Source organism: Glandiceps talaboti, chromosome 2, assembly GCF_964340395.1.
Source record: "Glandiceps talaboti chromosome 2, keGlaTala1.1, whole genome shotgun sequence".
NCBI classification, from domain to species: domain Eukaryota; kingdom Metazoa; phylum Hemichordata; class Enteropneusta; family Spengelidae; genus Glandiceps; species Glandiceps talaboti.
The window spans coordinates 9,328,597-9,354,267 of record NC_135550.1 but is presented as its reverse complement, the minus strand read 5'-3'; the positions used below and the strand labels follow the sequence as shown (position 1 = coordinate 9,354,267).

The 25,671-nt window shown below is 34.7% G+C and overlaps 2 protein-coding genes across 2 annotated transcripts; one reads left to right on the top strand and one right to left on the bottom strand.

Moving 5' to 3' along the window:
* Positions 1-224: 224 nt before the first annotated feature.
* Positions 225-17,614, bottom strand: LOC144453678 (ciliated left-right organizer metallopeptidase-like). Its single transcript, XM_078145009.1, has 17 exons — positions 16,680-17,614; positions 14,807-14,891; positions 14,333-14,387; positions 13,085-13,231; positions 12,432-12,554; positions 11,844-11,922; positions 11,000-11,151; positions 10,341-10,415; positions 9,743-9,915; positions 8,541-8,634; positions 8,052-8,162; positions 7,474-7,596; positions 7,063-7,165; positions 6,088-6,232; positions 5,516-5,595; positions 5,140-5,242; positions 225-3,205 (listed from the first exon to the last, which is right to left on the bottom strand). The coding sequence occupies exons 1-17, from the start codon at positions 16,984-16,986 to the stop codon at positions 2,986-2,988; spliced, it is 2,175 nt and encodes a 724-aa protein (XP_078001135.1). The 5' UTR covers positions 16,987-17,614; the 3' UTR covers positions 225-2,985.
* On the top strand, positions 17,217-25,409 carry LOC144453679 (actin-related protein 10-like). The gene is made up of 10 exons (XM_078145010.1): positions 17,217-17,912; positions 18,738-18,893; positions 19,430-19,538; positions 20,183-20,289; positions 20,544-20,612; positions 21,203-21,318; positions 21,733-21,809; positions 22,214-22,369; positions 22,815-23,016; positions 23,806-25,409. The coding sequence occupies exons 1-10, from the start codon at positions 17,824-17,826 to the stop codon at positions 23,997-23,999; spliced, it is 1,275 nt and encodes a 424-aa protein (XP_078001136.1). The 5' UTR covers positions 17,217-17,823; the 3' UTR covers positions 24,000-25,409.
* The last annotated feature ends 262 nt before the right edge of the window (positions 25,410-25,671 follow it).

Here is a 25,671-nt window from a genome sequence, read left to right as displayed (position 1 = left end):
ACAATGCCTGACAAAAATATCTGAAAATATATCGAACAACAATATTTCTTACTTATTCAACGATTGATAGATGCAAAATCCCTATGTAATGCTGTTTGTCATTTGTGCATCTTGTCTGTGAATAGTCTACGCTTCACGAAATTATATCAGTTGAACTGTGAGGGCGCTATTCAACAACCACAATATGGAAACAGGCGAGTCTTAGACAATACAGAACAACAATTCCTTTATTTCATAATGGCTACATAATATAGTAACACTTCTCATAAAATTTAATATCTTTACTTAAAAGCCAGAAAATTGAGAAAAATAAGTCTGTTTGTTTCTTCAAATCTGTTAATACTGGGTAATATTATAATAGTAAAAATACTTATATACAAAAACTTGAGTTTCTTCTGACAGACATAATTGTAATCTCGGTCAACTCTTTTCATGTTCTAACTGAAAATTGAAGTATCTATCCCCTCAAAAAAAAAAGGTGGGCGGATCTGATTCCTTTTTCATAACAACACAAAGACATAACACTGAACCCATGAAGGATGGCCCTCACTGGACTTGTTGGGAGACAAGTGTTGATATACTTAAAAAAATATCCAGTATAAATAAAAGATTATTTATTTACATAATCAAAAATAAAAATATCAGATGTCATTTGTTCCCATAATATGAAGTTCAGGTTGATAATGGCTGATGTCATTGAAATCTGTTCCCAAATGTGGGTATATCTACTCAGGTTTAAAAATGTGTGTATGTTATAGTGGTCCACTTTGACATTCTAAACTGTGTATTTGTTATACACACACCACATAAACAGATCTAAAACATTTGATGAAATCAAAGAGCCTTTTAATGAAGACTGAACCCTGTCTGCTGTGAATATAAAGTAAACAGTTGTGTTGTGTTGTGTTGTGTTGTGTTGTGTTGTGTTGTGTTGTGTTGTGTTGTAACATAGTGTAATGTATTACACTGCAGTTACATGATACATCATCTCAGTAATAAACAATGCAGAGTTTAACTTGAACTGGTAATAATTATATTCCATAGACTGAAGTGAAAACAAATATTTCCCAGATTTCCTATATTCTTGATGTTACAAATCTGTGTTCCATTATCATACAAAAAATACAAACACCCCCCCCACCCCCCAACAACCGAAAACAAAGCCACCTGTAGTAGCTTGGCCCATGATAGACCCTCCACGTTGATGGAGGGTCTATGCTTGGACTAGCAATCCTACCCTCTCCATATCTAATAAACCCTTATTTAAGCCCCAGCCTCAATGTCTCTACCTCTCCCCTAGTACCAGCAGACAAACCTTTGACCCTTGTTATATCTAACTACTACCTAGCACACATTCATACATTTTGGTACAAAGTATATCCATAAAGTCTGTCTTGCACTGACTATAAATTATAATATTGATAATATATATGATAAAAATTTAATGGCGACATTGCTTCAAATGTATTCAGTATCTGACAACCAGTCTCAGTATCGTGGACTTTGAAAAATTCATTCATTCATAATCAGTGACTATTTCCCCACCCCCACCCCCTCCTTTCATACCACATACCACAACATATTTCCATCATACTTCTGACACTCATAACATTTCATGTCATATAATATGAAGATACTTTGAGAATTCATCTACTGTTGTTGCGTTCCTTGGGCCCTATCAATAATACTGACGGGACCTTGCATTTGTTTTCTCATTCTGTTGCACTGGACAAAAAAAGTCTATATACTGACTTTTAAGAAAATAGAATGCACATGAACTGTCTTAGAAGACTGCTGTCAACATGTTTCATATTTCAATTTTTAAAAAATCAAGAATGTCTTCTCTCCAGGTCTGCAAATTAACAAAACTAGTCTTGTTTTTTATACTGGAAATTGTGTACATCTGCTGGGATTCTAATTTCAGCATGTCAAATAACGCAGTGACATCCATGTCTACTTAACTGACTACTCCGAGTTTAAAACAGTTTCTGCTCATATTTTTTGCATAGATTACTTCTGACTTCAAACTCAAATACCACAATACAAAAATAGCATTTTATTCCTCTGCAGACATGGAGAAGACCTTCTTAACTTAAATATTGAGATATGGCTAAAAAAAGTTAAGCCAATTTGTCTTTTATAGTCAGGTGCACTCTATTTTATTTTCTTTACAGTCAAGTTTTACTTTGATGAAAAAAATTCCAATCCTTGGAGTTTTGATTTAAAAAGATCTTTTAACAAAGTATTTATATACTAAACTGGGTTGCAGCTAATTAAAAAAAAAAATAACAGGTAAAACTGGAAAAGTGGGCGTTAATAGTACAAGGGCGACCCCCTCATGATTCTGCTCAACCATGCATATATATATATACAGTGGATGAAACAAGAATTTTTTAAATACAAACTCCTGAAAATGTAGCCGGCAAGAAATCGCAGAGCAGATAGTTGTATTTACTGGCTAATGACCCCCTATCTATATCCCTGAAATTACAAAAAGTACAGATGAAAGTTTTCAAATGTGATGGAATGTTTGAGAGTGTTTTCATAAAAAATATTGTGTTTCAACTATCATATTGTTTGTCTACATTCTCATGATACAGGAAATGCCAGAATCAAAGAGGTCAGAGGTCACATCAGGTCAGTGTTAGTTCACCAGGGAGACTCCTCTAGTTTTGTTAGCACAACGGAAATAAAACTGCTGGCTGTCTACAAATCTACATCCGACATCTGCTCGGTATTTTTCTTGCAGGCTACATTTAGCGGTAGATGTCAGCTTCAATTAATCACAACTTTTGACTGCATGCCAGACTACTACAACACCCTGATATTTAAGTTTCAATGAAATTACCGACAGCTGGCGTCTGTGTAACTCGACCTGTTTTTGATAGTCCTTACTTCATTTCAGTTCTCTGACAAGTCAACTCTGAGAAAGGGGGGTTCATTTTTCATCTTCTCGATAATACTTCAGTCTGTTCACTTTTTTTTCTAAGCTGTAAATGATTCTGGTGCCGGAGTGCTTGCTTTTCTTTTCTGCATGTACATGGGTGCCACAACACGGCGCTTTTTCTTGGTTTTACATAAAGCTATGATTAACATGAGTAGCAGTATAATGCAGATACACAGTACACCAACGATGACACCTATCATTTGGCTATTGAGACCACTAGATTCTTTTGTTGTTGTTGTAGGTCCTTCTTCAACCACACTGTAAGAGGAGAACAAAGACCTGATTCATAAATTTGATCACAAACATAGATTGTGGAATATTCACTCCAGAATTGATAGTCACAATTTGTCTAACAATAACACAATTTACCAGTAGCACAATTTGTCTAACACAATTTACCAGTAGCACAATTTGTCTAACAGTAACACAATTTACCAGTACAGTAGCACAATTTGTCTAACAGTAACACAATTTACAGTAGTACAATTTGTCTAACGGTAACACAATTTACCAGTACAGTAGCACAATTTGTCTAACAGTAACACAATTTACAGTAGTACAATTTGTCTAACAGTAACACAATTTACAGTAGTACAATTTGTCTAACAGTAACACAATTTACCAGTTGCACAATTTGTCTAACAGTAACAGAATTTACCAGTAGCACAATTTGTCTAACAGTAACAGAATTTACCAGTAGTACAATTTGTCTAACAGTAACACAATTTACCAGTACAGTAGCACAATTTGTCTAACAGTAACACAATTTACCAGTAGCACAATTTGTCTAACAGTAACACAATTTACCAGTAGCACAATTTGTTCTAACAGTAACACAGTTTACCAGTAGCACAATTTGTCTAACAGTAACACAATTTACAGTAGCACTTGTCTAACAGTAACACAATTTACAGTAGTACAATTTGTCTAACAGTAACACAGTTTACAGTAGCACTTGTCTAACAGTAACACAATTTACAGTAGCACAATTTGTCTAACAGTAACACAATTTACCAGTAGCACAATTTGTCTAACAGTAACAGAATTTACAGTAGCACAACTTGTCTAACAGTAACACAATTTACAGTAGCACAACTTGTCTAACAGTAACACAATTTACAGTAGCACAACTTGTCTAACAGTAACACAATTTACCAGTAGCACAATTTGTCTAACAGTAACACAATTTACCAGTAGCACAATTTGTCTAACAGTAACACAATTTACCAGTAGCACAATTTGTCCAACAGTAACACAATTTACCAGTAGCACAATTTGTCTAACAGTAACACAATTTACAGTAGCACAATTTGTCTAACAGTAACACAATTTACCAGTAGCACAATTTGTCTAACAGTAACAGAATTTACCAGTAGTACAATTTGTCTAACAGTAACACAATTTACCAGTACAGTAGCACAATTTGTCTAACAGTAACACAATTTACCAGTAGCACAATTTGTCTAACAGTAACACAATTTACCAGTAGCACAATTTGTTCTAACAGTAACACAGTTTACCAGTAGCACAATTTGTCTAACAGTAACACAATTTACAGTAGCACTTGTCTAACAGTAACACAATTTACAGTAGTACAATTTGTCTAACAGTAACACAGTTTACAGTAGCACTTGTCTAACAGTAACACAATTTACAGTAGCACAATTTGTCTAACAGTAACACAATTTACCAGTAGCACAATTTGTCTAACAGTAACAGAATTTACAGTAGCACAACTTGTCTAACAGTAACACAATTTACAGTAGCACAACTTGTCTAACAGTAACACAATTTACCAGTAGCACAATTTGTCTAACAGTAACACAATTTACCAGTACAGTAGCACAATTTGTCTAACAGTAACACAATTTACCAGTAGCACAATTTGTCTAACAGTAACACAATTTACAGTAGCACAATTTGTCTAACAATAACACAATTTACAGTACCACAATTTGTCTAACAATAACACAATTTACAATCTATTTCTCTAAATTTTCATCAGTGGCCTTTAAACAAACAAACAAACAAACAAACAAACAAACAAAGACAGACAGACTGACAGACAGACAGACAGACTAACTAACTAACTAACTAACTAATTAACGATATAAATTACTAACACATGATTTGGAGACAGACTCTCATAACCAAGAACATGATGAAATGATAAACATTTGAAGGCACCATACCTTACGCCAATCACAGTATAGTTGACTCCATTGTACATAATCACAAGAACCTGATTGAGTACAGCATCTTCCAACATCGACAATACTTGAGATGTTGTTGGTTCTGGTATATCAAAGGCAAAAAAACACAGAGTCAGTTTTCCTCGTGAATAAATGTCAGAATTAAAACAATTATATGGCATCAGAGGAAAATGGCACATCTTTCACCAAAAATGAGAGACTTTGGTATTGGGCATACATGATGCAAATTATTCCCGACAGTTCTCACAATACAACTACATATATACTCAAGTCTTGTAAGAATCTTGTTACGATACTTATTCTGAATAAATTTGATTTGATTGCAAGTTATAGCTATTAATTTAGCTATTCTCACCTTGACTTTGTCCTGATGATAGTATTTGCAATGTTACAATTATACTCCCACTACGTACAGAAAGTATCTCAATGCGTGAACTGAAAGACAATAAACAACGTGTATATTAACTGATTTGAAGGAATATATCTCTACAACATATAGTTAGTTACAATATAGTTGTGTTTTACTATAACAAACAAGATGAAATATGTGAAAGTACATTTTCTGGTCTAGAACACATACTGTGTGTGTGTGTGGTGTGGGGGGGGGGGGATACTCTCATTGAAAACTAGGTATGTGCCACCCCAAAGGGGTGTACTTTTTGGGTGCCACAGTCTGAAATGGGGTTTGCTTTTTGCATTTGTTCTGGCTAAAAAGATGTCAGTGAAAAGAGCACATACCAGATATTCATATTGTTTGTGTGTTAAATTGTAACTTTAACAACAGGGTGTCCATTTTTCATATGCTTTCACAAAATACATTTCTCTTCCCAGCCACTTCAAAACATTTGATCATGACGTCATAGAGCTGAGAAATGACAATTCACGAACTGTTCTAGGATTAGAAAGCACTATGTATCGGGATCTTACCTAGAAATACTCATAGCATCAGCTAGCTGTTGTGAAAAGTTGTTTTTATATTCCTCTTTATTAGGAGAGACTATCGTATCGTAGTCACCCGTCATTACCATGTCAATGGTTATATCATTGTCACTTGTTAGTACAGTCGATTCTTCTGTAAATGGTGATAAAAAAAAATAGTTTAGAGACATTAAAGACACACAATTTGGCTAATTTTTGTTCATATGTCCTATTTTAGATGTCCTATCTCAATCCTTTTCAATATTTTCAACAATTCTTTTCAATGGAAAGGTGCAATGAAATTTGCTATAAGTGAAACAATTAATAACAGCAATGAAACCAAACCAGAGTAGAAACATAATGAAACTTGTACCCATCCAAATTTGTTTTAGTTATTTGCATGTCTGGTCCATGGACTTTGATTAGTTCCTACGGAACTATTTCCATGGCCCTCACCAGAAATGTTCTTTCTGTTGCCTTCAAAGTTTGTGTGTATATTTTTCTTCTCTGGTGGAATAAATTTCAGTTCAATTCAATTCAATTCAATTCATATTCAAAAGTCAAAATGATTCACTATTATTATACAATGCACAAGCCAAGTTGAACAAAAAAATATGGAATATATACCCTGGTCGTTCTATGTCACGACAACGCATGTCTATGTTACTGGTTCTGTAGCGTTCGAAATATCAGTCGAAAAGTTCAAAATTGCTATTATTTTCCCCCGATTTTTCTTTGATATTACTGGCACTGGTATTATTATGTTATTCTCCAATATTTTTCTTCTTTCAGCTGCAAAATACTCACGACTTAAGGGTTGTCACTATGAGTCTAGCAATTCGTAGTGACAAAGCCCCTTAGGTCATTCATATTTTCCTTGGCTGGACGAAGAAAAATATTGGGGAATAACATCGAATTATATTCTAAATTGGCAATGGCTTCACATCTACATGTAGTACCATCTTAGGAAAGTGACAAACCTACCTGGCTGTGCTGTCGTAGGTGGTGGAAACACCAGTAAGTCTATTTCTTCCCTACATATCCTACTATTATTAGGACAGTCAATCTGACTATAATATCCAGGTATCTGGAAATAAATAAATGAGTGATATTATGTAATCATGCATAAGTAGTTGTAGGAATACCAAGACTAGTACCATCTCTGTGTGTACATGTGATGCAGAGTAGCACATGAACAATGAGAGGCTGGATGGAAAAGCAACAGAAAGAACAATGAAAAACTCGATCAACCTGTCAGTAAATGTAATGAAATGTTTCAAAATTGATCGATGGAGGGAGGGAGGGAGGGAGGGGGAGAGAGAGAGATAGATATGGCAACACATATGATATGCACGTATTGAAATTAACACTTTTAAACACATGACGGTTACTTACAGATATTGAGGAATCAGATGGACACAGTTGCCATGGTTCATCTCCAACTTGGATTTCTAAAGTTTCACTGTCATTACATCTAGTTCTAAAACATCTAGCACTACCTGTACTTGAGTGGAATGGCTACAACAAACGAAAAGATAAAAGTCTTTATTGTTATTATTAACACATTTGTCATATGTATATGCTGAGCTTTGTACATATCACTGAATACATTTTGATGGAATTACTTTCTGAGTTCCGTTCCATGATTGCAGTTTGCATGTTTTTCGTTTCTAAAACATATCTACCGTTGTAGTCACTATACAGCCACAGCATATGCATACAGACACTTCAGTCTTGAAAACACCTATGGATGAAATATTACTACTAATTACATAACCACTTCTTTCACCCATTACATAAAGCTAGCATATTGACATATCACACCCTCCTTCATTTTGCTAGAGTTCTGAGAAAGGTATGGCTTACGAAATGCAACACCCCCCCCCCCCCCCACACACACACATACAGTCAGGCAAGTATGAAACAAATGGTAAAGATTTGAGGATATATATTGTATGTTTACTGTTACTTACAAAACTTGAAGACTTAGAATGTGTAATAAAACAACGACTGTCCCAATCAAAGTATTCACCATACACAGAAAGATTTCCACTAGCTCCATTACTAGGGTCTAAACATGATTGCTGTGGTTGGAAAATAAACAAGAAAGAGAGGACAAGAATGATATTAATGCAAGGCAATTTAGAATAATTTCAGTTCTCTGAAAGGACACTGAAATGATGGTTGTATAAACCAGATAAACAGTCAAAGTCTGACCTCTCAAGTCAAGTCAAATGGTAGATTACATAATTACAGAATTTCATCACTTTAATTTTTCTATGATTTTCCTAGAAAAAATAAAACTATTCCAAGATTTAAAGTTTCCATATATTTTGAAATTCCAACACAAACAAGGATTTACATTGAGTGAGTTTAGAACCATTTGATTTCTGAATGACATCCACCTTTGATGTGACAGAATAGTATCAGGAAAAGTTTGACATTATCAAAGGGAACCTTACCGTTTCTTCTGCTTTATACACTCCACATCCTTCTAAGTAGTCATTTGTTGTACAGTTAGCCTTGTCTTTAAGTAGATGATGGCATCCTAAATTACTGTGTACAGAAATATAATCTTAAGATAAGAAAACTGCCAATGGCACTGAAGCCCAACTGACTTTAACAGCAATGATGGTGATGGCATACTAAATATGAGTGACCTAAGATGCCTTTGTCACTACAAGTCGCTAGACTCGTAGTAACAACCCTTGGGTCATGAGTATTTTTTGGCTCAATGAAGGAAAATATTGGAGAATAACATGATTATACCAGTGCCAGTAATAGCAAAGAAAAATCAGGGAAAGTAATGACAATTTTGGACATTTTGACTCATATTCCGAAAACAGCAGAAGCAGTGACGCAGACACACATTGTCATGACATACATGTAGATGTGCATTGTCATGAAGTAGAACGACCAGAGTATATATTCCATATTTTTTTATTCAACTTGGCTTGTGCATGTTATAGTGTTCTGACTCTCTTATTGAATAGTTCAGTTCCGCTAGGAATGAATCACTGCTGTGTAGAAATGTGTGGTTTTTGACTTCACATGACATTTTCCAACATACCACCACCCCTATCCAAAGTAATTCATTTGTGATAATATCTATTTACAATAGAAATAGAAAACTTTCCTTCAAAGGGAACTCAACAGCAGCTGTTCTTGCCTTGGTATATTTTCAAACTGTAAATTTATCAGCTACAGGCTAGTGTGGGTGATCACTACTAATGGGCACGTAAGAAACTAGGCAACTATAGTGTAGTCAACCAAAGTAGGGGCTGGCTTTAGCTATCTTTTCCAACTTTTGAACGGAATTAGTCACACACTATTCAAAAGTCCCTTGTGATCATTTGGCCAGAGTCTTTACACCTGTCTCTAATTCCTAACACTATCATATAAGCAGAACTCTACAGGAGTTCTTTTCCACCGCAATGTAACAGGGCAGATATGTATACCAAAGCTGACATACTAACCTGTGTATATGTTTACCACTTGTGATACATGATTTTATACAATAGTGTTTTATGTTGTATTATAAAAAAAAACCAGCAATATTTTGAGATTTGGGATAAATTTGAAACTATACTCTCTAGACTTTCCTTACAACCTTAAATTTGATAATAAAAAACAAAAAAAACCCAACAACATGTTTTGACCTTACCTGGTATCTGTACAAAAGAAATTAGTATTTGAATCACAGCTGCTTGCCAGCCCAAAATTACAACCTTCATTTTCACCCCATATTAAATCCTGAGCATTGGTATAATTTACTTTGTACCAGCCAGTGTCTTCAAAGACTGCTAATGTGATAGGATCAACCACAGTCAGATGAGGCTACGAGAGAGAAACAAGAAACAACAAAATTTATCAAAAGTGACGTTGAAGTAAAATGTTGTAATTTTCAATTCTACATTTCTCTTTCCTTTGATTACCTGGCAAGACTGTCTATTGAAACCGCCTTCTGGAATCACTTAATACAATATGCGTTCTGTTGATTTTCTTTCACTATTTCAATGCAATGACAGAGATTACCACAAGCATTCATGCAAATACCAAGTGTATATCACACTGGTTTGTACATATCATACGGTTCTCTTATAGTATATCTAGAAATGTTTCTTTTTAAAATTCTGCAATAATTATGAACAATTACTGTATTATGAGTACTCATTTGTGGTTATGAAAACTTCACCGGGGTAGAGACTGTCCTAGTAATTAAAGTTACCTAGATTAGAGTTTCTCTATATTGATATACTTACAATTCCAATGGTAGCTGTCATCAGTGAACCCAACATCAATCTTGCTTCCCAGTGTGAGCTAGGGTTGGAGTTACCCTGTAGGAAAGGTAATCATGAACATCTTTTATTTCACAAAAACACAACATTAAAATAAGATTTACCCTTCTTGGATAAAGCAGCCTAATTGACTGCAGTTTGACACCACACGCACATCACAACACGTAATTATATAATATATACATCACAGGGATGGGATATCTAAATTGTGTAATACCTTATGGTTTACTGAACAGTAAAGAATATGAAACATCTTTTGAACAACCTGGGTAACTACTTATTACGTACATAATGATGGATAGCCCACATAAACTTTGTCAAGAGTTCACACCATGATTGGAGACATCTGTGAAAAGTATTGAACAGTCGACTGAAAACAGCTTTCTTTTCATGGAATTTAGTAATGTGATCTCCCGACGAGTTTACAGCCTATGGGCTGAGGGTAAAGTAATGGAGGTAAAAAGACCCGCTTGCTGATTGACAAAATGTACAACTGAAGGGGTATAAACTAAATGCATTGATAGATAGAACATGTAATACTATACTCTGTTATCTTCTAACTTGGAGGGATTCAACAAAAACACATGTTGTATAAATTGCCCTACAAGCTTACACTGACTTACATAATTCTCTAAAGGTCCACCGAAATCATCTTCAGAACACCCAAAGTGTTGTTGAGTTTTATTTACCACAGCTGGTGTCGCTAGTCTGGACTGACCATGTGAATCGGACACTACCTGATGATTTCTGGTCTCACAGTTTAACCCCACGTCATCTAGAGAGTTCGGAAGAAAGTTCTCATTGTTGTCAAAGTCTGAAAGGTGTTATTTCCGTTCGGAAGACAAAATAGTTCAGATAACCAAACTTTCTGCATAAAGGATTATAAAAAGTAACTATATAAAGACAAGTTTCTACATTCATAGAGGACATGATAGTACCTACACTCCTTATTAAAATTGCCAAAGTACATGAAGATATTCATTCAAAGAATTCATCCGACTCATACCAGTACACTGTTAGATATGCTGAACAGCATACATTGCCTCTAGACCCTGTATAGCTATATAGCTGCATAACTCCCCCCCCCCCTTGTCGTCCCCCCCCAAAAAAAAAAAAAAATAAATAAATAAATAAATAAAATAAAATAAATAATAAAAATAAAATAAGAACACCTAAAACAAACAAGCAAAACACCTACAAATGTACATCAAGACATTCGTTCAAAAAATTCACTTTACTTGTACTAGTAGTCTAGTACCAGACACTTACACTGTGTAATACTGAACAACATGCTTCACCTGCAGGCCCTGTGAGTTATTTATCTGAGTTCGTTAGGAATGATGTTGGATAGAAACAGACTAAATCTCAACAGACATCTTAGCGCTGAAATATTTTCCATGATTCAAAGTTTACAATCATTATAGAAATGTTATAAAATATTGTACAGAATTCATGGAATAAACTCACCTTGGTAAGTACACTCTTTGAATTTATCATACAAGAAAGCAGAAAATCCCAGAGTATGGAAAATTTCATGAGCAGCAGTCTGATAAATAAAGTATAAAGAAAGTAGGAAAATTTGGTACAAGTATAATATTATGTCAGTATCTTTGACATTTCAAGCCATTACAATTTTCATGTGTGGATACAGCAATACAGTTAAAAGTAAAGGAGACCTGCCGGCAAGTTATATCCATAGATGTATACTTCAAAGGTGAAATTCATGTGCATGCATATGCCATCAAAATGATGTCTGAGCTGGTAGGTCTAAATAACATAACCCTATCAAATGGCACAATGACAAAGGTGATGACGTGTTGTTTAAAGTGTGTGTATTTTTGCCACATTTTCATTAAGTTGGTGAGTAAACACTTTGCTTCCATAGACATATTTACGAGGGCTCATTCCCACTTCAACAGTTATAAAATACCATGCAAATTTGGTACATTTTGCCATATTTCCACCCTTTCTGTTCAATACTGAGGTTCTACAACATACAATAAAACATTTTTTTTTCAATTATGAGAGTGTAAAAGTAACATGAGATAGACCTACCAAGATGAAGGTGTCATCATCATTTGTGTCTCCATCAAGATGTTGTGGACAGAAATTGGAATAACCTGCTAGTGGACGGTCATTTTGATCTACATTGCAATACTTTGCATAAGCTATAATATCCTGTGGGTTCAAAGGTCAAAATATTGTCATGTTAATGAGTATGCAAATACTACAATATCCTGTAGGGTCAAAGGTGAAAATATTGTCATACTAATGAGTATGCAAATACTGCAATATCCTGTAGGGTCATGTCAAAAGGTTAAAGAGTTGATGGGCTAATTATTGCATAATTTTGAAATTCCCAACTTAGTGTATTGAAATGTTCGAAAACAAAATGTGATTCTACAAGGTTGAGTTATACGATATCTCACTATTTCATATGTAACAAGAAGGGAGATTGCCCAGGGTTACAAGACGGGTCGGTTTCTAAGTATTGAAGATGTAAGTAAATTCTTGACTGTAAGTTGATAAATACATGAATAAAAAGATGATTTCTGAAAATATTGTCTTCCATAATTCCCCTTGTGTGACAAAATTACATATACACAGAACAAAAACAATAAATAATACACAGAGTTTTACAGTCAAATGTCACAAAAAAGAATTCTCTCGACTATAAACTGAAGCAACAAATAAGTGTGTACACTTACCCCTGGGTTACATGTAAGAGTGTGTTTTGCTCTAACATAAAGCACAAAATCAGTATTGGCAAGTCCCTCACCAGTTGGATACACAGTAAATGGCTTTGGATATGTTTCATTCCATGTAAATAAACCCTCTAAATGATCATCTGGAATCTGCAAATAAAAAGTCAAATTTCTCCGATTTCTAGATTTTGACTTAGACTGTGTGTTTGAGGGTTCTTGAACAAAGTACCATCAATAGTGTTTTAAGATTTTTATTTCTAAGGCATAAACTAAATTAAAGTGGTCATATGGATGAGGATTGGGTATTTAATTTGGATATTTAATTTATAAAACAATTTGATCATGGCTTCCTACTTGAGAAATCAATGTTGAACAACATACACCAAGTCTGTGTTTGTAACTTAATAAAATTGCAAAAGATTAATAAATGTGTAAAATCTTTGTTATTGTGTATACAATAATAAACCTTTTTACACAGTTTTCAGCGTTTTTTTTTTTACAATGTATTGTCTAACCAACATAGGTTTAGTCTATGTTGTTTCAGCAGTGATTTTTCAAGTAGGAAACCATGATAAAATTGCTTTTTTACAAATTACAAATTACAAATCCCCAATACCCAATCCTCATCCATATGGCCACTTTAACAAAGGTCTCCTGTATCTAAATACAACCATGCATGACTCAATCGTCATTTTTTCATCAGTGTGTCCAAGGCAGGCAACACACATTGTGTACGTGTACAACATGTTGTATGGTGTCAAGTGATGTCACTAGACATAATGTGATTTTGTAATAATAGTAATAATAATAATAATAATAATAATAATCTTTATTGCAATATAGTACAATAAAGTAAAAAAGAAAATGCTTATATTGACCATACACAAAAAACAGAGTAATTTCACAATGTGAAAATCAACATATACATGTAAATGTAATTGTCAAATGTATATCACGAGGCAGCTGGTATATTTTTGTTCAAGTGGTGTTCTCGAATTTTGAATCCTTGTTGAATAAATGTACCTATTTCAACTAGTTTATTTGTGTCTTTTATTTTGAGAATCTTTATGAGATTATTCATGCTTGAACCAGAATATATATTTAATTGGTTAAAGAGTGTGATTTTGTAAATAGAATAAATCTGTTGTACTATAGTTATTAAATGAAAGAAACAAAATATTGTGTATTGTATTGAGATTCTCCTTATCCATGTCACACACATCATGGCACACTGACTCGTCTCATATTTACCTTAAAGTCATCTAGACAATACTCTCCTATGTAGCTGGTCTTAATAGATGCACACCTAGGGAGACAATACAGAAAGTTTTCACGGTGAATTATATGACACAACTTTGATTGTTTCTATTTTCTATTATATTCAGAACAGAGTTACGACACTGGTAATCCAGCCTTCGGTATACTCAGATAGACACAAACTTAAAGTATTGTTCTTCAATGTGTTGCATTACACAAGTGGATGTGATAGTGGTTCCTCTGTTGTGGGATTCTCATCACCCTGTGATCAACATAGTGTAAACTTTGGAAGTCCCAAAACAGTACACTGCAAGTTCATGGAACTCTAAATAAAGTAGTTTTCAGAGATGCCTCCTTGCGACAACGTTCATCCAATAGATTATCACTGTTGTATCAATATGTTGTGATAATAGTTTCAGTTTGGATCAGGCAATGAAGGCAAAACTTTACAAGAAATGTCACACTTACTTATCCTTATTTATCCCACTAGTATGGATACCCTTACAGGCTTCATCACTTCTTGCTAGGAGCAGGGGACCAGATACAGGTATCACTGCAGAAAATAATACACAACACGAATTTCTCATTATCTTTCTCATAGACCGGTAAACACTTGGATATTATTACCAATATTTTTCATCATTTAACCAAGGAAAATATGAGTGACCTAAGGGGCCTTGTTTTGACTGGACGTGACAAAACCCTTAGGTCCCTTGCATTTTCTAGCTGAATGAAGAAAATGAAGAATATTATAAATTATACCTGTGCAAGCATTAATCAAGAGAAATCCAAGCGAGTAGTACTTTGAATGTTTCATATTTGCAACATTGTCAAAAGAGTGATAAAATCGTGTTCTCATGACATGTAGAATGACCAGGATGTAATATCTGGTCGATTCTAAAGCATTCAACTTGGCCTGCATATGCCATACTACATGGTATACGTATCAAGCAATGCATGCTCTCTAGTGCAGCCAAATTCACATTTAGACAGTTAAACACTTTCATTTTATGTTTTCACTTTTGGGAAGTAAAAGTATTTTCAAGTACTTCATCATCTCTTTTTTCTTACATGTAAACTCCTAAAACAAACCTTTCCAAGAAAAATTTGACGTATTGAAATGCTTTCTTTCAAAATTGTAACTAATTTTAATCTAGAGGCAGAGAAACATGCCAAAAGAAATTCAAGATGAAAACAAAAGCTAGTCGTACGTGTAAGTTAGTACAAGTACAGAAATTTATCAAAAAAAACTTTGGGCATCTAACATTTTAGAGATGATGGGGATAAATATTCATTATTAAAGGAATATTAATTTGCATGACTATCGGACAGATGGAGGGAGGGAGAAACAAATTCCTGATATAGTGCAGTAGAATGAGTTCAAAAGAAAGTTTGATAACCGTTGAACAAATACAGTTTGTAAAGTAGAGAGTTTAGATGTACAACATGGAAATGTTTTGGTTGTACAGTATACGGCAAACAGCAAAGGGTTCTGTGACGAGTGTTGGCTGAAAAGACTTAGAGATACAAGAATGTATGTTGTATATATGTTATACATCCATCAAACTCTTCAAAGTGGGCTACCTTCTTTTATAGCATGCAAGATAGAATACCACATTGCATATCGTTAACAAAAACCTGTACAATGTAAGTTCATTCCTTTTTTTGGCTGTCTGCTTAGAATACACGCTCGCTGAATCCCTTTGACGTGCTCTTTTAACTTTGCATTTAATACAATGTTGTATTGTTCAGTCAAGAAGTCTGTATCCATGTTTGAAAAGGGAAAGGAAGGGTAAACGACATTCCACATACATAGAACGAGAAAAACTACAAAATACAGAAGCTCTCCTTTGAGGATGAAAATAATCATTGTTAAAGAGTTTAAATTGGAAATATTCAAGAATAGTACAGTCTAGTCAGTGCTGTAACATTTTTTCTTTTTGCTCTTTGAAAAATAAACTAGAATTTTACTAAAAACTATTCTCGCCTTCTAATAGCTGAAGTATCTCCTACTTATTATTGTAGTGTACACTGACTCGACATTTGTGTCAACTGGACCATTTCAAATTGTCAACAAATTACAAATATGTGGGGTGCTGAAATAGTTTCATCACATACTCTGACAGTATACATATAAAAGTGAACAAAAAAAAAACACAGGAAAACCTTTGTAAAAAAATATGTATAAAATTCTGAATTTAAAAAAAAATGTTGACACTTTTATATGACCAGTATACAGCCACGTAATTAACATGAAAACAAGTAAAAAGTTTCCAAAAAAATCCAGTTACAACCAGCAGGGCTTTGAAATTCTCAAATCTTTCAGAGGGCAATATCATACCTGATAAAAATCCTTCTATGATTGTCACTGCTTTTTTAACAACTGTTTGCAGTCTAGCTTGCTGCACATCATCCAGTTCTTCGAGTAAGTTTGAAAACACGGCTGTAATTCGAATGGGCCGATACAACTCTTCCACAGTTGATCGTTTCTGTCTGTCAAAAGTTTTTAAATATTGCACATTGGTGGTTGGAACCGTTGCCGGTTGAATTCTGTCAAAGCCGCAACCTGGAGATTTTTGCATAATTTTCGGGCATTGCGATGCCGTCGTACAGATGAGCATAATAAGCCATCGAAGCCCAATTTTCATGTCTTTTGGCGACGAAAGCGCTTCCTTTGTTGATCAGTAAATGACACAATCCAGTTTTTTAAAACACGCCGCAAGACGATCGAGTCTACTTCAGTAGGAAGTCGGTCTTTGTATTCAACATACAATGTCTTTTGTAAAAAGGAAAGTAAATGAACGAATTGACGTAGTCGGAATGTGTGGTGACGTTACTTTCTCCAATCGTTTCTTCTCATATCCATGATTCGGAACACTCGTACATGTCGTAGAAAGGATTTCAGATTACATTATGACCAATACGTGTCTATGTGATACACACATAACGTTTCATTCCAAAAACACAAACTTGGCGATACCACTTTCACATGTTCCAACATCCGAAGTTCGATCACCATCTTGGGTTCCGACGGTGAGATCACAGACCGCAGTCCGAACGTGAACCTGTACACTCTTTTTACCTGTTGGGAGTTTGGTAGTTTCCTTTGAGAACTGATCTAGTAGTTTGAGACTACATAGTACGATAATATCGCGACATTCAGCTTGTTCATAAATTCTGTCGAATTCCACGGCAATTTAGCGTAGATTCCTTCAGTTTTGCACCTCTCTCGCACACCCGTCTCTCACCTTTAATAGTATAGGAAATGTCACCTCAACAACATATTCGCATAAATTTGCACACCACTTCCGCAGATGTAATAAAAGCGTTGGTTGGCTTATCTGTATGAAAGACTAAATCTGATTGGTTCCCCTTTGAGAAAAAATTAACAAGCACACAAACATCATGGCCGACGATAGCTAACATGGAAGTAGAAGTACATTGATCATAGGTAGATTAACGTTTTTTGAAACGAAAATATAACCATGACGAGTAAATTGCCATTATTTGAGAGCCTTGGTGCAGCCAGTGAGAAGACAGCGGTCATACTTGACATTGGAGCTGCGTACACCAAGTAAGTGCAGTAGGCAATATGACCAGATCGGGGACAAGGCCCACTTTGTCATCGCATCAAACACAATATCAATATATCCCGATTGTCATCACTTAACCTATCTGTCCCGATCCCATGTTTCTGTCATTTCATTACTTGTCGCGCATTCTATTCGGACGACTTTACCTTTATAAATGCAACAACCGTAGTTGAGTATTTTGAGTGTTCTGGTTGAGTACTTTGTCTAAAAGAGAATTTGGCTGATCACCTCACCACCTGTATCTGCTGTGTGGTGATGGGGGATTTGTAATGTATATGTTATTATATTGTTAATGTCACACAACCTACATGTATCATTATATTTGTTTCACAACAATCAGAATAATTTATTATGTTGCAAATGAGACAAGCAGTGTTAAAGTTAAAAAGAACACAACGTGATTCAATAAACAACATAAAATTATCACTTTCTCGCTTTCTCATTTAGGTAGTTGTATACCTGCAAGTCCTTGGGATATTAAACAAAGTGTTGTTTGTATCTACCAAGTACCCATTTATCCAACCATCTATGTTTTCATCCACCCATTTTGTATATTTCTGATATTTGAATCTAAGATGTAATTTTTTTTTTTTTTTGAGTAACAATAATATCATTAAATCATTAGATGTCATTGATTAATGTGCTGTATGGTAATTTAACAACAACAACAACAACAACAACAACAACAACAACAAAGAAAGTTGGTGAAAAAAAGGGATATTGTGACAGTTCAGATGATTTGACAATTTTGATAGTTTGTTGCCATCATTATTACATATTTAAATACATGTCTGCATTCTTTGCAGGGTTGGATTTGCTGGAGAGCCATCACCAAGGAGTATCATACCCAGTGAAGTGAAAAGAGCTCGTTCAGAAACTGTTCAGCGGGTGGACGTCAATGCTGTCAATTCTGAAGACCTGTATAATGTATTGATCGATTTCATACATTACCTCTATTTCAGGTAGGATTTTGACCTTTCTGTTCTATTGTTTGCTGTGTTCTAGTGCAAGGGGGTCAAGCAATGTTTTTGTTCTGTTCCTCAAAATAATAGATACAACTGGTCTCAAATGACCATTTCAAGCTGATGCAGTTGGTCTGTTGTGTTGAATCCAACAACAACCTTATTCTTTGGTCCTGGGAGTTAAAGTTTTATTTGGCAATTCTGACCATAGAGGGGGCTATGACTAAAAAACATTGAACCACAGACAACTCTTCCTTTACATACAAATAATATATAATAATAATAATGACTTTTATTATCAAAATGCTTTAAAATACACATCGACAAACGGGTAACCCTGTTAGGATCAGCCTAATCTACACAGGGGCCCAAGCAAGTTAAGCACAAAAATAAAGGAAAAGTACACCATACTCGGAAAAGGCCAAACAGTACATCAAAGACAATACCAAAAAAATACAATAATACAACTCAGTATATAGTAGTGACTTGACTATACAATGACAATATATTTTTTTTGTGTTTGATCTTGACCTTAGGCATTTATTAGTGAATCCACGTGACAGAAGAGTGGTTATTTGTGAATCGGTACTCTGTCCAACATTATTCCGAGATACACTGGCTCAAGTACTTTTCAAGCATTATGAGGTAAGATGTCTGTATATTACCTACCAACCTACCGACTGATCGGCCAATCCACCAACAATGTAGTGCAAAGAAGTCTAGCAGGTTTTTGTTATTACTGGTGCATCTGTACCATTGGAGGTTTTATGTCCACACTTGAGCATTGACTAGTTTTCTTTAGATAATTAAGTTCATATTGCTGTTGCTAGACTTAGGTGATGTTGTTACAGTTGTAAGCCATTAAATTCATTGAGACAAAGCATAAGGGTTTTACCTACAGCGATATCAGATATAGCTATGGAGAATGCCTGTCATTCTTTTTGACATGGGATATTTGATATCAAATGAAAATTTCTCTACTTACAGAGTCAAAGAATTTTTTTCTGGAAGTGAATCCCAAATTTTCGTTGACATCTCGTCAGCATTGTCAGGGTGTATTACGATGGGCTTTTATCATGCATCTCAGAAGAGCTGGAGTAATACCGCTGAGATTTCAATCCTGGCATGGGCAGTGATGTACACCCCTGATGATGCTAATGAGATATCAGCTGAAATTTGGAATTCACTTTCACAAAATTCGTTTGACTCTGTGAGTAGAAATTATCATTTAGTTATGAATCTAGAGTTCATGAACATTCTTTCTCAAATACTGGTATGTGGGTTTGCAGGTACCGTCTGTTTTGTTTGCTCCATCACATCTTGTAAGTTTATTTACAATGGGTATCAACACTGCACTAGTTATGGACTCTGGATACACAGAGACGTTGGTCCTTCCGATATCCTTTACATTGAAACCATAAATAGATAATAACAATTGTTTGCATTAATTATCATTTGTCATTTTTACCAACTTTTTGATTTACTGAATATTTTTTATTCAAGCTGACTCCAGGAAGTCAAGTGAGATTTTTGTATTTGTGCAATGTATTTTGAATTGTTGTCAAGGTGTGAGTGTTTAGATCCAAAAGTGAAACATGAATTATTTGTTATAGCAAAAATCAAAGATTAATTTTCTTAACCCTGGTGTTAAGTTTATGAGGGTATTCCTATCATTAATGCATGGCAAGCGTTGCCACTTGCAGGAAAAGCTGTTCATAGGTGAGTACAGAGCCAAGACTACTCTTAAAACTGTGTACTGTATTAACAATTATCAATATTATAGTAGAAATACTTACATGGCTTGGAAAATAAATACTATAGTGTAAACACATAGTGGTATACAGGTTCATATGTTAAGTGTGAAAAGGTATTTTCAAAAAGGTTCAATTTGATCTATCATTTTAGGTCCTGTTGGGGGGAGTTTGTCTGTCCGTCCATCCATCCATCCATCCATCCATCTCTGTCTGTCTGTCTGTCTGTCTGTCTGTCTGTCTGTCTGTGTCTGTCTGTCTGTTTGTGTCTATCTGTCTGTGTCTGTCTGTGTCATCAATATCTACAGGAATGACATGTATCTCATATGATATATTCTTTTCTATAGGCAATACAGACATCCTGGTTGTTCTGTTAACCATGAATATTGATTAACTGAATTTGCATATTTATTAGTTTCATGTAATCCATATATGGTACAGTAACAGTGTGTATTTTCAGCCTGAGCAAAAGATACAGCAAGTTAGAGACATCTTAACTTTGAAAGTCAACTTATTGACATGATAACTGTAATGAGAGTATTGGCATTTGGCTTTCAGTAATCTTGAAGCATTGTTACTTGAGAGTGGTACAGTCACTGCCCAGTCAGCGGAAGCCAGACCTTTATCATCAATAATGGGTAACATACCAGAACGTATACTAGAAGACATCAAAGGTAAATTAGAATGGATTTATGTATTCATGTGTTCTTTATTGATTACTTGGGTAATACAGAAGGGAAGGAAAGGTAGTTAAAATGAGCATTGATTATTACCTTTCATAGCAAAAATCAGTATCAGAAATAAGATTTTTTTTCAGAAAAACTGAAAAACTTAAAGGCCCATGATTCAGTGCCAGGTTCTTGCATTAGTGCTTTGTTACCTGTGGAGCCATAAGGATTAGATGAGACCATTCTATTTCTGGATCAACATTTTGTATAACTCTGTCAGACAACTGTTTTTCTAATCCAACATAGGCCTTTAGATAAGAACAATCAGAATTTCTCTATCAGTTTTGTCAGTGGACAACAATTTTTTTGCTCTTTATTACAGGATATTAACAATTGCATGACTTTTTTTCTGTTTTTTAGTGAGGACATGTTTTGTTCCTGAATATGCTAAAGCAAAAATGATTCAGGAAAGTTCATTACTTGGAGATTCAAACAAGGTACTATTTTCATTTACAAAAATCACAGAAAGGAAAGTCAGTGTTTTTTCATGAATCTTATTTGTTTTCTCTACATGGTTTGCGATTCAAGTTTGAAAAGAAGAAGCAGTGCAGTCAACAATTAGGTTCTAAGTTTTTCAAAATACTAAAATGGCAAAAACCCTGTACCTTGGAGTTCAGTCTAGAGTTCATGTGTGTATGATTACCCTGACAAGTTTTCAAGCACAATACTAGTAATCAAAAACATACATTTTGAGAAGGATCTAAGGAGGAAAATTATCAATGTTTCACTTACCGGTACATTATTTTCAAAGATTACAAATTGTGAATTTTACCTGTAGTACACACTTATTTTGTAGGAAAAGTGTGAATATTAAAAATGACAATGTTTTTGTGTGCTACAGAGGCCAGTTCCACCACCTTCGGTGGAGTACCCACTGGATGGTGACAAGATATTGCATATTGATGGCAAGGTCAGAGAAACTGCCTGTGAACCTTTGTTTGATCAAGACAATGAAGAACAGTCTATTGCTACATTGGTGCTTGATGCCATTCTACAGGTTAGTGACATCTACTCTAGAGAGTGTTGTCAGTGTCGATAGGTCTGCATTCTAATACTGCAGCAACACCTGTGGCACTTATGATGAAATGATCGAGATCAGTCATGGCGCCCTCAGGAGTTGTAAGTGTCCATTGTTCTGGTTCAGAGTGATTCTGGCAGATGTAGTTTCACCTGTGTGTGTGTGTGTGTGTGTGTGTGTGTGTGTGTGTGTGTGTGTGTGTGTGTGTGTGTGTGTGTGTGTGTGTGTGTGTGTGTGTGTGTACATACGTACGTATGCCTGTTTGCTATGTACTACTTGTATTTCTTTATGGAAAAATGTTTTATGTATATTTTAATGTGGTGTGTTTGTGTTTAAGTATATGCATGCAAAATAACAGAAACTAATAGCAAAAAAAACCCACATAAAGTGTTTAACTCTTTATGGTTTTTTCCACTGTTTTCAGTGCCCTGTAGATACAAGAAAAGAATTAGCTCACAACATTACATGCATAGGAGGAACTTCTTTACTGCCAGGATTTCGACAGAGACTGAAAGCTGAATTAATTGACATGTTGAATAAACCAAAATACAAGAATGCATTACCCATATCAACCATTAAGTTTCATAATCCACCATCTGTGGCTAACTACACGGCATGGTTTGGAGGTAAGTGGTAACATATATAAATTTTCTTCTCTGGATAAGTCTTGGTAAGGTTTAGATGAATACTATTTATTAGTCCCCAGTGGGGGTGGGGATGGGGTAGGGGGAGGGTGTCCAAGGTCAAATTGGTAAATAAATAAGTTTTGAACCTAGAGAAACCATTCAAATTTACACTATAACTTGTTATATAACACACCAGTTGGGGGCTGTCTGTGTCTCTATTGAAGGCACCGTTGGTGGAGGGCCTATACCTGCTCTAAATCTTTCTGAGGTGACTTCATTGATGTTATTCTTCATTTAGGTTGTTTGTCTTAAATATTTGTACATTTCCTTTTTTTTGATCATGATGTTGATTCTATCAAATATTTAACAAAAACTAACTAAAAAAAACCTACATTTGATGAGATATATTTAGCTGTAGTATAAGTATTACCCAAGGCTTGGAATGCCTGTATCAGAACAGTGTTGTGTCAAAACATGACCAGCAGTGACACATGACCCTTATGTCATATTTGGTTGTGGTTGCTTGTGTAAAGGTGACAAAGAACATTTCAAGAATGTATTTTTTATGTAATCTTGAATGGCTTAAAGTGAAGTAAAAATGATGCAATTACTTTGTGAGAGGAATTGACAGATGTGTGAGGACGCTTAACTACAGCATACCTTACAGATTATGTAAAAGTCTGTTATTGCAGAAAAAATAGGCTATATTCCGTCTACTGCTGTTCCCAACCCATGACTACACTTATTATCTAACTATTTGCAATTTTCTCATTTTCTACTCTATCATAGGTGCATTATTTGGTGCATTAGACATACTGCCCCATAGATCACTTTCAAGAGAAGCATTCGTGAAGCTGGGCAAAGTACCAGACTGGTCATCATTAGACGACACAGTACAAGAAGTAGAAACTATTCCCAAAGACAAATCATCTCTAACACCTCTAGGTGCACTAGTTTCCAGGCAGTTTACGAAAGAAAAATAATGTCAATTATAGATGATATTTATTATATAGGTAAATGCTTAGCAATATCAAAATCAGAAGACAAACCATAAATTGCGCCCTCTAGTGGTTCATAAGATCTGTGAGTAAATGACTGAAAATATAAGCCAATAGACCTTTCTGTCTAATTTCGCCATCTAGTGGTTCAAAAGATCTGTGAGTAAATGTTTGGAAATAAAACATAGATCTTTCTGCGTAATTACATCCACATGTAGTTTACTAGCTCTGAATGAAGTGATGAATAATTTGATAGACATTTCTAACAAATTATGTCCTCCAGTGATGAACTAGATGTGTTATGATGTAAATGGACGTTTAGTTTAGTGTGTAGATTCTTGGTCAATTGAGATAAAATACAGTGAGATCTTTCATGAGTTGGTCCATCTCATCTCAACTCAATTTTTCAGATGCTAACTCATCTTTCTGAGATTTCGATTAATGGTCACTTTTGCCACTAGAGGGCAGTATTTATTACAAAAATCTCATATACTTAAACATTGAAATATTGAAATTGGGTTACGTTACAGAAAGAAATATTCAACTTTATTGCATGTCATTGTAGCTAAGTAGGTATGTTTACAATGTAGAACATGATAGCATGGAATCTGGGCTGTAGTCATGAAGTCATTGTCAGCACTTTGTATGTTGTACTGTGTATTTAATTGATGAAGTTTTATTTTACTTGGCCGGAGATACATTGTAGTCCTTTTGCTTCATGTAAATAAATAAGTACAGGTTTATAATCATAAATATTAAAGAAATATTATCAAATTGCAAATAATGGTTTTTGACCTGGGAATAACATGCAGTTAGGTGCAAACATAGACCCTTGATGGAGGGTCTATAATGCAAACAATACAGCAGTTGAACTTTTACTGTAAGTTCAAGGTTTCTAAAGGTCTGATTGTAATATCTGATAGTCTGATTATATGATGAACTGTCTTGATCATTTTGTGGAAATATTTTGAACTACAGACCAGAAAAATTTTATTTTCTGTTTATTGGGTTATTTGTCAATATCTCGCTTCTAAGAACCATTAAAGAATGCATTTGGTAGAGCTATTAGATAGTTACAATACGGTATCTAGGAAAACTTATCCAAAAAATAATTTCCTCAGCGTGTGTCTTTGTCTTCTTTCTTGTGTATGAAAATGAAGGAAAATTCTACGGTAAACTTTTTTTTGTACACTTTTTAATTTATTTATGGTATAACTTCTTTTATTTTCTCACATGACTGTACTTGTGCCTGCTGAACTGTCTAATAAAACAAAGACTGTTAAAAAACTGTATATATTGTTTTAGTTATTTGTAATATGTATTTATGTCTCCCAAACATTGCAAAAGCACCCAGCCAAAGTAACATATTTCAAAATTGGTATTTACTCTTCCAAAATTGCCTAAAGCGCAAGTGCTTGGAACAAATGAATGTTATGACAGTGGCAAAAAACAAACGAGTTATATTCCTGGCATGTAGTCGATTTCATTGATAAGTGATGGTTGCCTTTTGTGATGCAGATATAATCTTGAAATGATGACAACTTGTAAAGACAAGTCTTGAGACGATCCTGTCCTATAAATTGGCTATTCTCTGACGGTAGTGAACATTTCTGTGAAAGCTTCTCAACTTATTAAAGAGATAGGATAGATTGTGAAT